This window comes from Sphaerodactylus townsendi, linkage group LG04 (assembly GCF_021028975.2).
Source record: "Sphaerodactylus townsendi isolate TG3544 linkage group LG04, MPM_Stown_v2.3, whole genome shotgun sequence".
Lineage (NCBI taxonomy): Eukaryota > Metazoa > Chordata > Lepidosauria > Squamata > Sphaerodactylidae > Sphaerodactylus > Sphaerodactylus townsendi.
The window spans coordinates 138337688-138350467 of NC_059428.1; the positions used below are offsets into that span (position 1 = coordinate 138337688).

General features: G+C 43.3%; 1 protein-coding gene across 2 annotated transcripts in view; it reads left to right on the plus strand.

The window, feature by feature from the left end:
• The window catches only part of LOC125430709 (CREB binding protein), a 104037-nt gene that overhangs the window by 44820 nt on the left and 46437 nt on the right, over positions 1-12780 (plus strand). For both annotated transcript variants that reach the window (XM_048492851.1, XM_048492852.1), the window contains exons 14-16: positions 3441-3620; positions 3768-3942; positions 4248-4366. In XM_048492851.1, the coding sequence (XP_048348808.1) occupies positions 3441-3620; positions 3768-3942; positions 4248-4366 (474 nt within the window). The remainder of the gene's footprint in view (positions 1-3440; positions 3621-3767; positions 3943-4247; positions 4367-12780) is intronic.

Genomic DNA, 12780 nt, shown 5'->3' on the forward strand with positions numbered 1-12780 from the left:
AGAAATGAAAGCAACTGAAATAATAAAAAGACTTACCAAACACCATTTCTGAATTTCAAAAATACAACAGTTAAAAATTAGGACACCACATATAAAACATATTAAAATCCCTTTAAAATTCTGCTGCGTAATACACTTTTCAGATCCTGCAAATTGAGGCACAAAATCTGGCAACTTGTGATATTTGAGGATTCTTATCTGATAAAAGGTAATCCAATTTTATTTTATTGGTTTGACAAAGACTGCTATCTAATAGTGGGCTAATAATTTCTGATTGAATCACCTTATAATAAGGACATCTCAAGACGAATATGTTCAGTTGATTCTACCTCAGAATGTCAGGATAGAGCAGGGGTCCCCAAACTACGGCCCGGGGGCCAAATGTGGCCCCCTGAAGGCATTTATCCGGCCCGCCAGGCATGGCGGCGATGGCTCCATTCATGTGCAGTGGGGGCTCGAGGGAGAGGAGGAACCGGCCCCAAATCTCCATGAATTTTCTGACCCAGAGTTGGAAACCTTACACGTGGCAACTCCTGCTCCGCCCTTCCCTCTCGGCTACTCCATGTGTTGCTCTCAGGCTTTCTGTTCCGCCTCACTCCCATTGGCATCAGCCAGGCTGGTGAATCGCTCGCTGGCTGCTAGGGAGGAAGAACCCAGGAAGATACCTAATCCTGGGTTAGATGGAATGTTTCATTGGGAAAGTTCTGCTTTTTTTTACAGGGGAAGGTATTCCACAGCCTCCCCAACAATATTTGGAGCCCACCCTGTACTTGACATACTTTGGTCACTGTTCTAAAAATAGACCATGACAGAAAGGCTGAAAGGTGAAATCAAACATTTTACAATCATTTGTGCATAGTTTTTTTTAGTCCGGCCCTCCAACAATCTGAGGGACAGTGAACTGGCCCCCTGTTTAAAAAGTTTGGGGACCCCTGGGACAGAGCATTGAGACTTCCATTGCCAGGACTAAAGATTAAGCGCCAGAACCACTGCTGTTATGCTCCTTCTTCATGCCCCTTCCACACCACACAACACCACCCCTTGGTTCCAGTTCCCAGGGGGGAACAGCACCCCTCCAGTCACAAAGGAAGGAGAAGGCATGGCCCTCACTAGATCAAATTAGCCCCATAACAATTTATGCCTATTAAAGGTTAATGATAATGATGATGAACCCCATAACAATGAGCAGATTAGCCTGAACCTGAAAGCAAAACCAAGAAGCAAAGATAAGCTGTCCAAGAGAGAATAATAAGCAGTCCCACATCCTGGCTGGGAGACATGACAGGATCAGGCCAAGACCGGCCAGATCCTGACACTTAATGGGCATGAACATAACCTCTTGGAATAAAGGATTTTCTTTCATTTACCCTCAATCCCCACGGACAGGAGAGCCAAACACCTGGCAAGGGTGAGTGCTCTTCTGGTATTGTTGGTCTCTAATAAGGCTGGATAGACAGACAGTTAAAATCTGGTGATCTGGATGACACTGTATTTTCTGTCCTCTAGTAAATAAGTTGTTTTGCTTGATCAATTCCATTTGTTTGAAGAAGAGTTGGATTTATATCCCCCTTTCTCTCCTGTAGGAGACTCAAAGGGGCTTACAAACTCCTTTGCCTTCCCTCCTCACAACAAACACCCTGAGGTGGGTGGGGCTGAGAGAACTACATGTTTGCTTTGATTGATCTTTGAACGCGATGTTTGCGCCACAACCCCTAGATATTTAAAGCTATTTGCTTGCTCTGTCTTATGTTCCTTAAGCACCCATGACCTAGTTGTCATTTTCCCCCAAAAAAGCAATGATTTAAGTTTTCTGATAGTTAATTGCAAGATGTTTGTTATCATAGAACATTATGAGCTTCTTTAGGGCTGTCTTTATTGCTATGGAAGTTCTACAAAGTATCACTGCGCATCAGCATATAATAATACAAGTTATATGCCGCCCAACATATTTAGGGGGTGACATTCGGGGTTACCAAGGTAGCTAACAATGTTTGTAAAGGGTAAACAACGTGTGCAAGGAGACATCAATGCCTAACATCTCTAAAAGTTCTAATAGGATCGGTAAGATGTCCATGCTGGCAACATCTCACTTTTAGAAATGTTTGATTATGTAGGACACATATAAAGAACAAAGGTCTTTTGTCTGTTGGAGAAGCCTGCAATTTGTTCTGTAAACTAGGTCTCAAGAAAGAATCAAATGCAGCTTTTAAATTCACGAAAACGCCATAGAGTGATGTTGGGCCCCATGAAGAGTATTTCTCAATGCTGCAAAATAAAGCAGTGATCTAATGTGAATCTGCCTGTTCCAAAATTTGCCAGCTCACCAGCAAGAATATTCTCTTGTTCTACCCAAACTAATAATTTGTCCAGCAAGTGCTTTGCATAAAGCTGCTTAGAATATTCAGCTAATTGGCCTGTAGTTTATTTATTTATTTTATGGGCAGATCCTCCTTTTTGCCCTTTTTGTAGAAATAATATAGCCTCATAATTTAGGGATATGACCAGTCTCATCAATGTGTGTAAAAAGTGGGGCCCAAAATGAGGCTTACCAATCCTTATGCTCTGGAGGAATCCCATCCAGACCTGGGACTTTTGCATTCTTAACCTGACTGATAAGGGCTTTAATCTCCCCTGAAGTTGTGAATGACCTCTTTGGAATACTTCCTGTTTTGGGGAGGGGCAGAGTAACTTCCACAACATCCTCATAAATCTTCCCAAAGAAAGAAAGCCATCTATCAGGAGGAATACAGGGAACTGTTGGCAACACAGATTTGGAGGATCGGCCCGAGACAAGTTTCCAGAAGGGAGATGAGTTTTTATTACTTGCATCATTAATAAGCTCTCACCAAACTTCCCTTGAAAATTCCTTTTTCTTATTACCTACTGGCAATTTATGCTGGTTTTTTTAGTTAGCCATGAAAAGATTTGTTTCGCTGTTATTGCATGGAAGCATTCTTCCCTTGTCATCTCAGTGTCTTGTCCATTGTCGAAATGGAGGTGCAAGCTTCTTGGGACAGAAAATATCTCAACATGTTAAACTTGTAAAAAATTTTGAAGCTGTGAGGAAAGAATAGATTGGGGGGGGGGCGGGCGGTGTGAAATATATGCTTCCTTCCCAACCCTGGTATTTTTCTGCATTAACAACATAAAATGCATCATTTATAACTTTTGTATGCAATCCAATCATCAACTTATTTATGGAATTCAAAAGTGGGTTAGTTTTCTGCTGGTGAAATGGTAAATGTCCCCAATAAATCAGTAAGTATATGTTTGTTCCTTATATTCTGAATCTTCCCCATTTAAATATTTTGTGCTTTCTAAAATGTCTAAAACAAACATCGTCTGGTCACTGTCCTCAGGTCATTTGTTACCCGTGGCATCTCATGCATAGTTCCTGAATGCAAGGTCAGTTCTTTACATCCTCTTTTTCTCTTTATCAGCTGTCCCAACCAGCAGCAAGCATTGACAACCGGGTTCCGACCCCTGACTCTGCTCCCAGTGTGGATGTCAACACCCAGCAGCTTGGGCATGACATACATGCGCAAGAGGTGAAACAAGAGATCGTGGCTGAAAAAACAGAGCTGGAGGGTGGTGAAGCACCAGCGGAGGCCAAGCCTGAGGTACCCTGTTTCCATATACAGTCTTTGTAGGAGACAGTTGACAAAGGGCATCACCCTTTCTTGACTGGAAAATGCTAGACTGTATCAGTGCTAGACTGTATCAGTTTACACTGCAGCTGAGATTGCCTGTTCTCTCTTCTGCTTCAGATGGAGGAGGTCTTACAAGGATCCACACAAGCCAAAGAAGAATCCACCGGCTTGGAGATCAAGCAGGAGCCCATGGAAATAGAGGGAAAGAAACCAGAGATGAAGGAGGAGGAGGACAGTGGCAGTAGCGGTGCCCCTTCTCAATCCACGTCTCCCTCCCAGCCGAGGAAAAAGAGTACGTCTGCAGAACCTACCTTCCATGATTGTTCCACCCCCTGGTCAGTCAGAAGGCTGCTGCCTCTGTTTCAGCATTCTGTCTCAGACACTGGCCAGGCAGATGCTTTCAGTAGTGTGGGTCAGTAGTGACACTGTTGTGACTCACTTTTGCCTGTTGCAGCTGAAAGGCCTGAGCCTCTTTTACAGGCAGTTTGTGGTTATTCTGTGAGTTTCTAAACAGGTGATATTGTTGCTTCAGGGGTAAGGAAATGATGGTAGATCTGTGGGGTGATTTGCATTAACTGATCAGAATACTTTTCACAGTCTTTAAACCTGAAGAACTGCGACAGGCCCTCATGCCCACCCTGGAAGCCTTGTATCGGCAGGACCCCGAGTCTCTGCCTTTCAGGCAGCCCGTGGATCCTCAACTCCTGGGTATTCCGGTGAGTTATTTGTGATTATTTTTCTCTGGTGCAGCTGTGTGAGGGGCCTCATGTTTAGTGTCAGTAAGATGAATGTGTCCTCCCCAAGGGACAGCGAGAGGAAATGTGGAGGAGCCAGAGAAGGGGTTGCTCTCGGGAATTTTCGCATAGAAGCAGTACGCACACACCCCTTTTAGGACATATTTCAAATCTGGAATAAATTTCCCATTTCTTCAAAAACAGAGGACCCTGTGTTGAAGCATTTGGTGCCAAGAGGAGATGGCTGGGGACTCAGAGGTGGACTCCCCCCACAGAGAAATCTGGAGGGGCTCTTGAGAACAACGTTGAGAGCAAATGAGGGAAATGCTGATCAAATGATTAATGCAGACAGGAAGCCTCTCACTCGTCACTCAGGCATCAAGCCCAACCTTCTTGGGCGAGGTCCTTCTAATTGGGAAGCTGCAAAACTGGCATCTCCCAATAATCTGTTGCCAAGGCATGTTGATGGAAAGCCCTTTTAATTGATTGGGGAAGAGGAAGCTAGTGAAAGTAAAAGTTGAAGCTCATGACAGTGCTGGGTGAGGCCAAGAGGGAGACGCCTGAGCAGGAAGTTAGAAGAAGGGTCAAGGTTCTGGTCAGAGAAGGAGACGGATGAAAATCTCCTCAACCATTTGCTGTCACAGAAGAGGAGAGCAGGATAATTTCCAAAAGAAAACATGACAATGGAGAGAGGAGAGATGTGAATGAAAGGTCAAGGCTTCTCTTTGCTGGACACTTCTCTTGGTGAGTTACCTTTTGCTTGAGAGAGAGAGGGGCACATCAAATGGCTCTGAGGAGTTGCTTCTGAATTCTTTCCAGTTCAGTGACATTGGAGTGACCCAGAATTGCTTGTCCATATAAGGGAAGAGGTTATAGTTTAAACATTAAACCAGTTTAAATGTGGCTGCCTGTTGTTGGATTGGGAGAACAGATGACATCCTTCTCCTTGGATTTCCTCTGCTCTATGTCATTGTTTCCAGGCATAGCTTCGAAGCCTTCAGTGGTCTGGATCAAAGGCCATCTGCTGCCCTGTGAATCCTCTCAAACTGCAATCTGGACTAGCAGTTTATATATCTTAATTATTTTTTAAAATGTTTCCTCGTTGTTTCTGGAGGCTAGGATTACACCGCTTTATCTTACTCTGACAGATAGAAGGTATACTTCTCAACTACACACTCCCAAAAAAGGAACTTGCAGCAAGTAACAATATGATGACTGCATGTGAGCTGTAGATCTCCAACTAAAAGCTGTTATAAAGTTGCTCAACATCTCATCTTAGCAGTGTAGAGGAACTGTATACATGCCCCCTTGCCTCTCTGCTGCTTAAAGGGACCATGTATGATGAAAGAAGACTTATCTTTATCCTTCTGGAGGAGTAGTAGCTTGAGTGGAACTGCTGACCCATGGGAGAAGCTCAGCCAGTACACGCCTCTCTGTAGCAGTGGCGTAGTGGTTAAGAGTAGGTGCATTCTAATCTGGAAGAATCAGATTTGATTCCCCGTTCTGCCTCTTGAGCTGTGGAGGCTTATCTGGGGAATTCAGATTAGCCTGTGCACTCCCACACATGCCAGCTGGGTGTCCTTCGGCTAGTCACAGTTCTTCAGAACTCTCTCAGCCCCACCTACCTCACAGGGTGTTTGTTGTGAGGGGGGAAGGGCAAGGAGATTGTAAGCCCCTTTGAGTCTCCTACAGGAGAGAAAGGGGGGGATATACTGGTAAATCCAAACTCTTCTTCTGTTAGACCTGCTTTTAAGCCCTACAGATAGACTACTGAGGAAATTTGGGGAGGAAAATGCAGGCATTTTCATGGGTGTGGTGCATGAAGTAGTCTATGCATTCCAAAGTTTGCAGCTTAAAAACTGACAAGAATTCCCCTCCTGGATTGTCAAGGGTTCCATGGAGCAATTAAAAAGAGAGGGCAAGGGCTTATGCAATGTTCCATCCAAAAAGATGCAAACCATTGAAATGTTTTGTCAGGCTCAATCAGCATTGGGTTGTATGCAGAGTTAGGAGTGAGGTACAAATCCAGCAGGCTATAGGTTGGGGTGGGGGGCAAATTACTCTGACATGGGCCATCCAATGTGGATAGTTGTTGGCCTACTTTGGCACAGTGTAAAGTTACCATGGAAATATGGGTTCAAGTCTAAAGATTAAAGCCCGAGTCTATTGCAGAGGAGGCATATAGAGATGGATGTTTAAGATAATGTGAATTTGGTTCTTTACAGCCTTGTAGTAAAAATGTATTTGCATGCATTGAATTTCAAGTCTAGCCCTTTTTTGGCTGACTTGTCATCCCATAATCTCACAGCTGGAAAACCATCGTAAAAATGGGGAGAATACATTTTTATTTTTATATTTTATTCTCCCCCCTCCCCCAATATCGCTGTAGCTTCATCAGAATGGAAGAATATTTGTGGCAGACAAACTAGAAACCTGTAGATTATACAGATTAATTGTGAAAGACTGTTCTCTGTTAATATATTTTCTCCACAGTTTTAGCACCAGTTTTTCATCTGTGTGGGTCATTTTCAATTTGTTTCAGAGCAGAAGTAAGGCAAAAATTGAGGTTTTTAAAATTCGTTCCTAACATACCCTTGTAAAACCTGGTGGGATGAATCTCATGACTGGAATGTAATAATTGATGGGTACAGAGAAATAGATCAAATAGGTAAGGCGGAGGAGTAGCACTATATGTCAGGGTTGATTGCACCTGTGAACTTAAATCATGGGAACGAGGTTAAGAGCATCTGAGTAAAAATTAAGGGGGAGAAAAACAACAGTGATCTCATTGTGGGGGTCTGTTACAGATTTGTAATTGGTTGACTGACCGAACACAAAGCGTGTTCATCGATGGCTCATTTTCATCCTGGAGAGAAGTGAGTAGTGGAGTGCCACAGTGTTCTGTCCTGGGCCCAGTGCTATATTTATCAATGAGTTAGATAATGAAATAGAAGGCATGTTAATCAAATCTGCAGATGATACCAACTTATGAGGGGTAGCTAATACCCTGGATGACAGGGGCATGATTCAAAATGATCTGGACAGATTAGCGAGCTGGGCCAAAACTAACAAAATGAATTTCAACAGAGATAAATGTAAGATTCTACACTTAGGCAGAAAAAAATAAAATGCACAGATATAGGGTGGGTGACACCTGGTTTGAAACAGTACATGTGAAAGGGATCTGGGAGTCTTAGTAGACCTCAAACTGAACATGAGTCAGCATGTGGCAGCCAAGCCAATGCTATTCTGGATTCATCAATAAGAGTATAGTGTCTAGATCGAAGGAAGTAATTGTACCACTCAACTCTGCATTGGCCAGACCTCACCAAGAATACTGTATTCAGTTCTGGGTACCACAGTTTAAGAAGGATAATGACAAGCTGGAACATGTCCAGAGGAGGGTAACCAAAATGGTAAAAGGTCTGGTGTCCATGCCCTGAGAAGAGCTTAGGGAGCTGGGGATGTTTAGTCTGGAGAAGTGAAGGTCAAGGGGGGACATGATAGCTATGTTTAAATATTTGAAGGGATGTCATGTCGAAGAGGGAGCAAGCTTGTTTTCTGCTACCTCAGAGACTAGGACATGGAGTAATGGATTCAAGGTGCAGGAAAAGGGATTCTACCTAAACATTAGGGAGGACTTCCTGACTGTCAGGGCTGTTTGACAGTGGAATTCACTGCCTTGGAGAATGGTGGAGTCTCCTTCTTTGGAGGTTTTTAAACAGAGCCTGGATGATGATATGTCAGAGGAGTACTTCGATGGTGTGTTCCTACATGGCAGGGGGTTAGACGATGGCACTTGTGGTCTCTTCCAACCCTATGATTCTATATCAAAATGGCTCAAATGAAACCTGCCAGAAGGAGTACAACAATGTAACTCTGCCAACTCAACAGAATAACAATGAATAGATCCACCCTGACCCTCCAAACAAATGCAGTAAAAATAAGAACCAAGGTCTCAGCCCACCACAACACCTGAACACAATGGAGAAGCATGCACCAGAAAATGGAGGGATTGGGGGGAGGAAAAATCTGAACAAAAACTGAAAGAATCCCTCCAGACCCTGAAACCCAGGAAAAGAAATCAAAAGAAAAAACCCTGGAACCAGACTGAGCCCTTAGGGGGAGGGAGGGTTATAAATTTAATATAATAACAACAACAACATCAACATAAAGCATACAGAAGTCAAAGGCGCAGTTAGGAAGGAATATCTTAGAAAGGTAAGAAAAATTTTGAAATCAAAGCTAAATGGAGGAAATACAACAAAGGCAATTAATACTTGGGTGGTGCCTGTAGTACACTACATTGCTGGCATAATTAACTGGACACAAGCCGAATTGGACACCCTGGACAGAAAAACAAGGAAAATTATGACCATAAATTGAACATTGCACTCAAGAAGTGATGTAGACAGACTCTACCTAGCAAGGTCAGAAGGAGGAAGAGGACTGCTCCACGTCAAGCAATCAGTAGAGGAAGAGAAAAGAGGCCTGAAAGAATACATCCAAGAAAGTCAAGAGCCAGCATTGAAAGAAGTCCACAAGACTGAGATGCTGAAAGCCAAAGAATCGAAAGAATATAGAGTCCAACAGTTTACAACACGAAAGGAGCATTGGATAAACTAGCCACTCCATGGGCAGTACTTTAAGAACATTGAAGGGAAGGTTGACAGCAAGAAAACATGGGAGTGGCTCAGAAGGGGAACTCTAAAGAAGGAAACTGAAGGCCTGATTTTTGCTGCCCAGGAGCAAGCGTTACGGACAAATGCAATAAAGACACGAATTGAAAAGTCCTACAGTGACCCAAAGTGCCATTTCTGCAAAGAGGGTGATGAAACCGTGGAGCGCATCATCTGCTGTTGTAAGAAAATAGCCCAAACTGACTATCTCGAACATCACAATAGACTAGCAGCAATGGTGCACTGGAACCTTTGCAAAAAGTACAGCCTTCCCTGTAGCAAGACCTGGTACGAGTACAAGCCAGAGAAGACCACAGAAAATGAAGAATCAAAAATACTCTGGGACTTTAGAATACAGACAGACACCTGGCACATAACACCCCAGACATATCAGTAGTAGAGAAAAAACATGTTTGGATCATAGATGTTGCAGTGCCATTATTCGTCGATACATCACACAGTCCTAGATGCTTGGGAAGTGTCTGACGTGTGATGTAATACAAAATCCAGCATGTTGATCTTGTTTGCTGTGTATAACTGTTTTTGTATCAATATTATAACAACAACAATAATAATAATAATACAGCATCATCGACATAGCAGTCCCCGGTGACAGCAGGGTCGTTGAAAAAGAACATGAGAAGGTCACTAGATACTGCGATTTGAAAATCGAGCTTCAGCGTCTATGGCACAAACCAGCTGAGGTCGTCCCAGTAGTAATCGGCACACTGGGCGCCATCCCAAAAACACTAGGGCAGCACTTGAAACATCTTCAAATTGACAAAATTAACATCTGTCAAATTCAGAAGGCAACCCTGCTGGGATCTGCACAAATACTACGCCGATACATTACAACTTCCTAGGCCTCTGGGTGAGGCTTGAATTGTAATGAAGGCCAACAACCAGCTAAAGATCTGGCAGCTGTGAAATCTACCATAATAATAATAAGTTTCCACAGTTCATACATCCGCTTCAAGTATCCTCTTTTTTCTGGCTCTGAGTTGTAATAAGCCATGATGGCACGATTTTCTTGCGCACTATACTTCTTTCTTTTGGATGGTTGGTCCACTTGTCCCCCACTTGTCAACGCATTCCCAGGGACCCCAGCATGCGACGGGGCCCTTGTTAACCCGCACGACGACTGATGCGGTATAGAATAATTTTTTGTTTGTATCACCATACTGTATGGGTTGGTGGACACTGTTAGTCTGGTTTCTCAGTTGAGACCTGTCTGGCATGGGAGCTCCTTCTGGTAGAATATACCACCTCCAGCATAGCTCTCAACGTCATCGAAGCTTGCAAGCCCCTTCCCCATGACAAGGGGGTGCCCATGAGGGGATACATTGCAACTTCCTAGGCCTCTGGGTGAGGCTCGAATTGTAATGAAGGCCAACAACTAACTAAAGATCTGGCAGCTGTGAAATCTATAATAATAACAATAATAACAATAATAACAGACAGACACCTGGCACACAACACCCCAGACATAACAGTGGTAGAAAAAAAACATGTTTGGATCATAGATGTTGCTGTGCCAGTTGACAGCAGGGTAGAGGACAAAGAGCTGGAAAAGATCACAAAATACAAGGACCTACAAATTGAAGTTGACCGATTGTGGCAAAAAAGAACAACAGTAATCCCACTAGTAGTCGGTGCTCTAGGAGGAATTCCAAGAAATCTTGAAAAACGTCTGGAAAGCCTAAACTTGGACAGAACATCAGTCCACATGCTGCAGAAAGCAGAACTTCTAGGAACTGCACATATTCTACGCAAATACCTCTAATATCCTAGGTCCTTGGGAAGGACTCGATATTCAGAGATGAATTCCAGACACTTGTGCTGTGTTGTTATGTATAATAATAATAATAATAATAATAATAATAATAATAATAATAATAATACACAGATACACTTTCTCACACAAAGCCACAATAAATACTATAAAAAACCTAGAGCCTCCCACACAACGGCAAAAATTTTCTCAAAAACCCTGTGTGTGGTGGAACGGGCCACCAACCTCCACCCCTGAGAACCCCACAACCAAACAGGAGAAAGCAGCAAGTCCCTCTGACATTCCAAGGATTTTGGGCTTGTCTCTCCCCCCCACCCCCACCCCATTCCACTCCAGAAGAAGACAAGGATTTCCAAGCACCCGCTCAAAAACACACAAGAGAAGCAGATCAGGAAAAAAGGGATGCGCCACTCATACATGCACTAGGCCTTAGAAATACAAAACACCTTTAAATAACTTTTAGCAAACTGGGAAACCAAACCAAACTCTAGGCATTTGAAGGGCCTTTAGGTCTTGACAGACCTGAGCCCTGCCTCCCTCCAACCCACCAACAGGCCTAAGGCTAAAAGGTGCAACAGGTACACTTCACACACAAAAATAATAAACCAAATTATTTAAACCAATTATTTCAAACCATTTGTCATCTCCAGGCAGCAAGCAGGCAACAGGAACCCAACACAGGCAGCAGTAATCCAAGAAACAAAGCAGTCAAAGCACTAAAAACTCAGAGGGAGGAGCAGCAGCAGGTGAAACCAAGATTTGCTCTGAACTCTGTCAAACCTCTGCCTGGAATGGGTCTGTAGGAACCACGCATCCTCCCTTTTATTCAGGTTGTTGCAATCCACATTAGGACTTCAGCAGCCTAGCAGAAATACAACACAAAATGTACTGCAGCCATTGTCCAAACAGGAACATTCCTGTGAACGCTATTTTTTTTCCTTTCAAGATGCTGCTCCCACTACCTCATGTTGCCCTAGAAACTAGCCAAAGGGTAGAAACAGAGCAACAGCGGGTTTCTCCTTCCAGAGCAATCCCACAGAGGGGCACATTTTCCCCTGTACCCTTTAACAGAAGCTGGGGGAAAGCCAAAAGACCTCCCCACCCCGCAAAAAAGAGGCAAACCTTTTTCAGCTTCTTGGATTTCTGCACTTCAGCTTCTTTTGGATAGGGTTTTTTAAACCAGTTTGGCACGCAACCTTGAGTTTTAATAGCCTATTCTGTTTAAGAAATTGAAATTGGTGTTGCCATCACATGTTAACACCAATAGTACAAGGGATAATACATCTGTTTATTTTAGGCAAGAGACCACAAGGGCCATCAAGTCCAATACCCTGCCATTCAGCAATACACAATCAAAGCACTCTTGACAGAAGCCATCCAGCCTCTCTTTAAAAACCTCCAAAGGAGACTGTACTACACTCTGAGGAAGTATACTCCACTGTCAAACAGCCCTTACCAGTTCTTCCTAATGTTTAGATGGAATCTCTTTTTTTATACTTTGAATCTATTACTCCTTGTGCTAGTCTCTGGAGCAGCAGAAAGCAAGCTTGCTCCCTCTTTGACATGACATCCCTCCAAATATTTAAACATGGCTCTCACTTCAGCCCTTAACCTTCTCGTCTCCAGACTAAACATCCCCAGCTCCTTAAGTCTCTCCTTGGATTCCAGACCTTTTATCATATCTGTGCATTTCATATTTTTCTGCCAAAGGGCAGTATTTTACATTTCACCTTGTTGAAATTCATTTTGTTTGTTTTGGCCCAGCTCTCTAATCTGTTCAGGTCATGTTGAATTTTGCCCCTGTTCTCTGAGGTATTAGTGACCCCTCTTAATTTGATGTTATCTGCAAATTTGATTCGCATGATCATTCAAGTCAATGATAAAAATATTAAATAGTGCTGAGCGCAGGAAAGAACCCTGCGGCA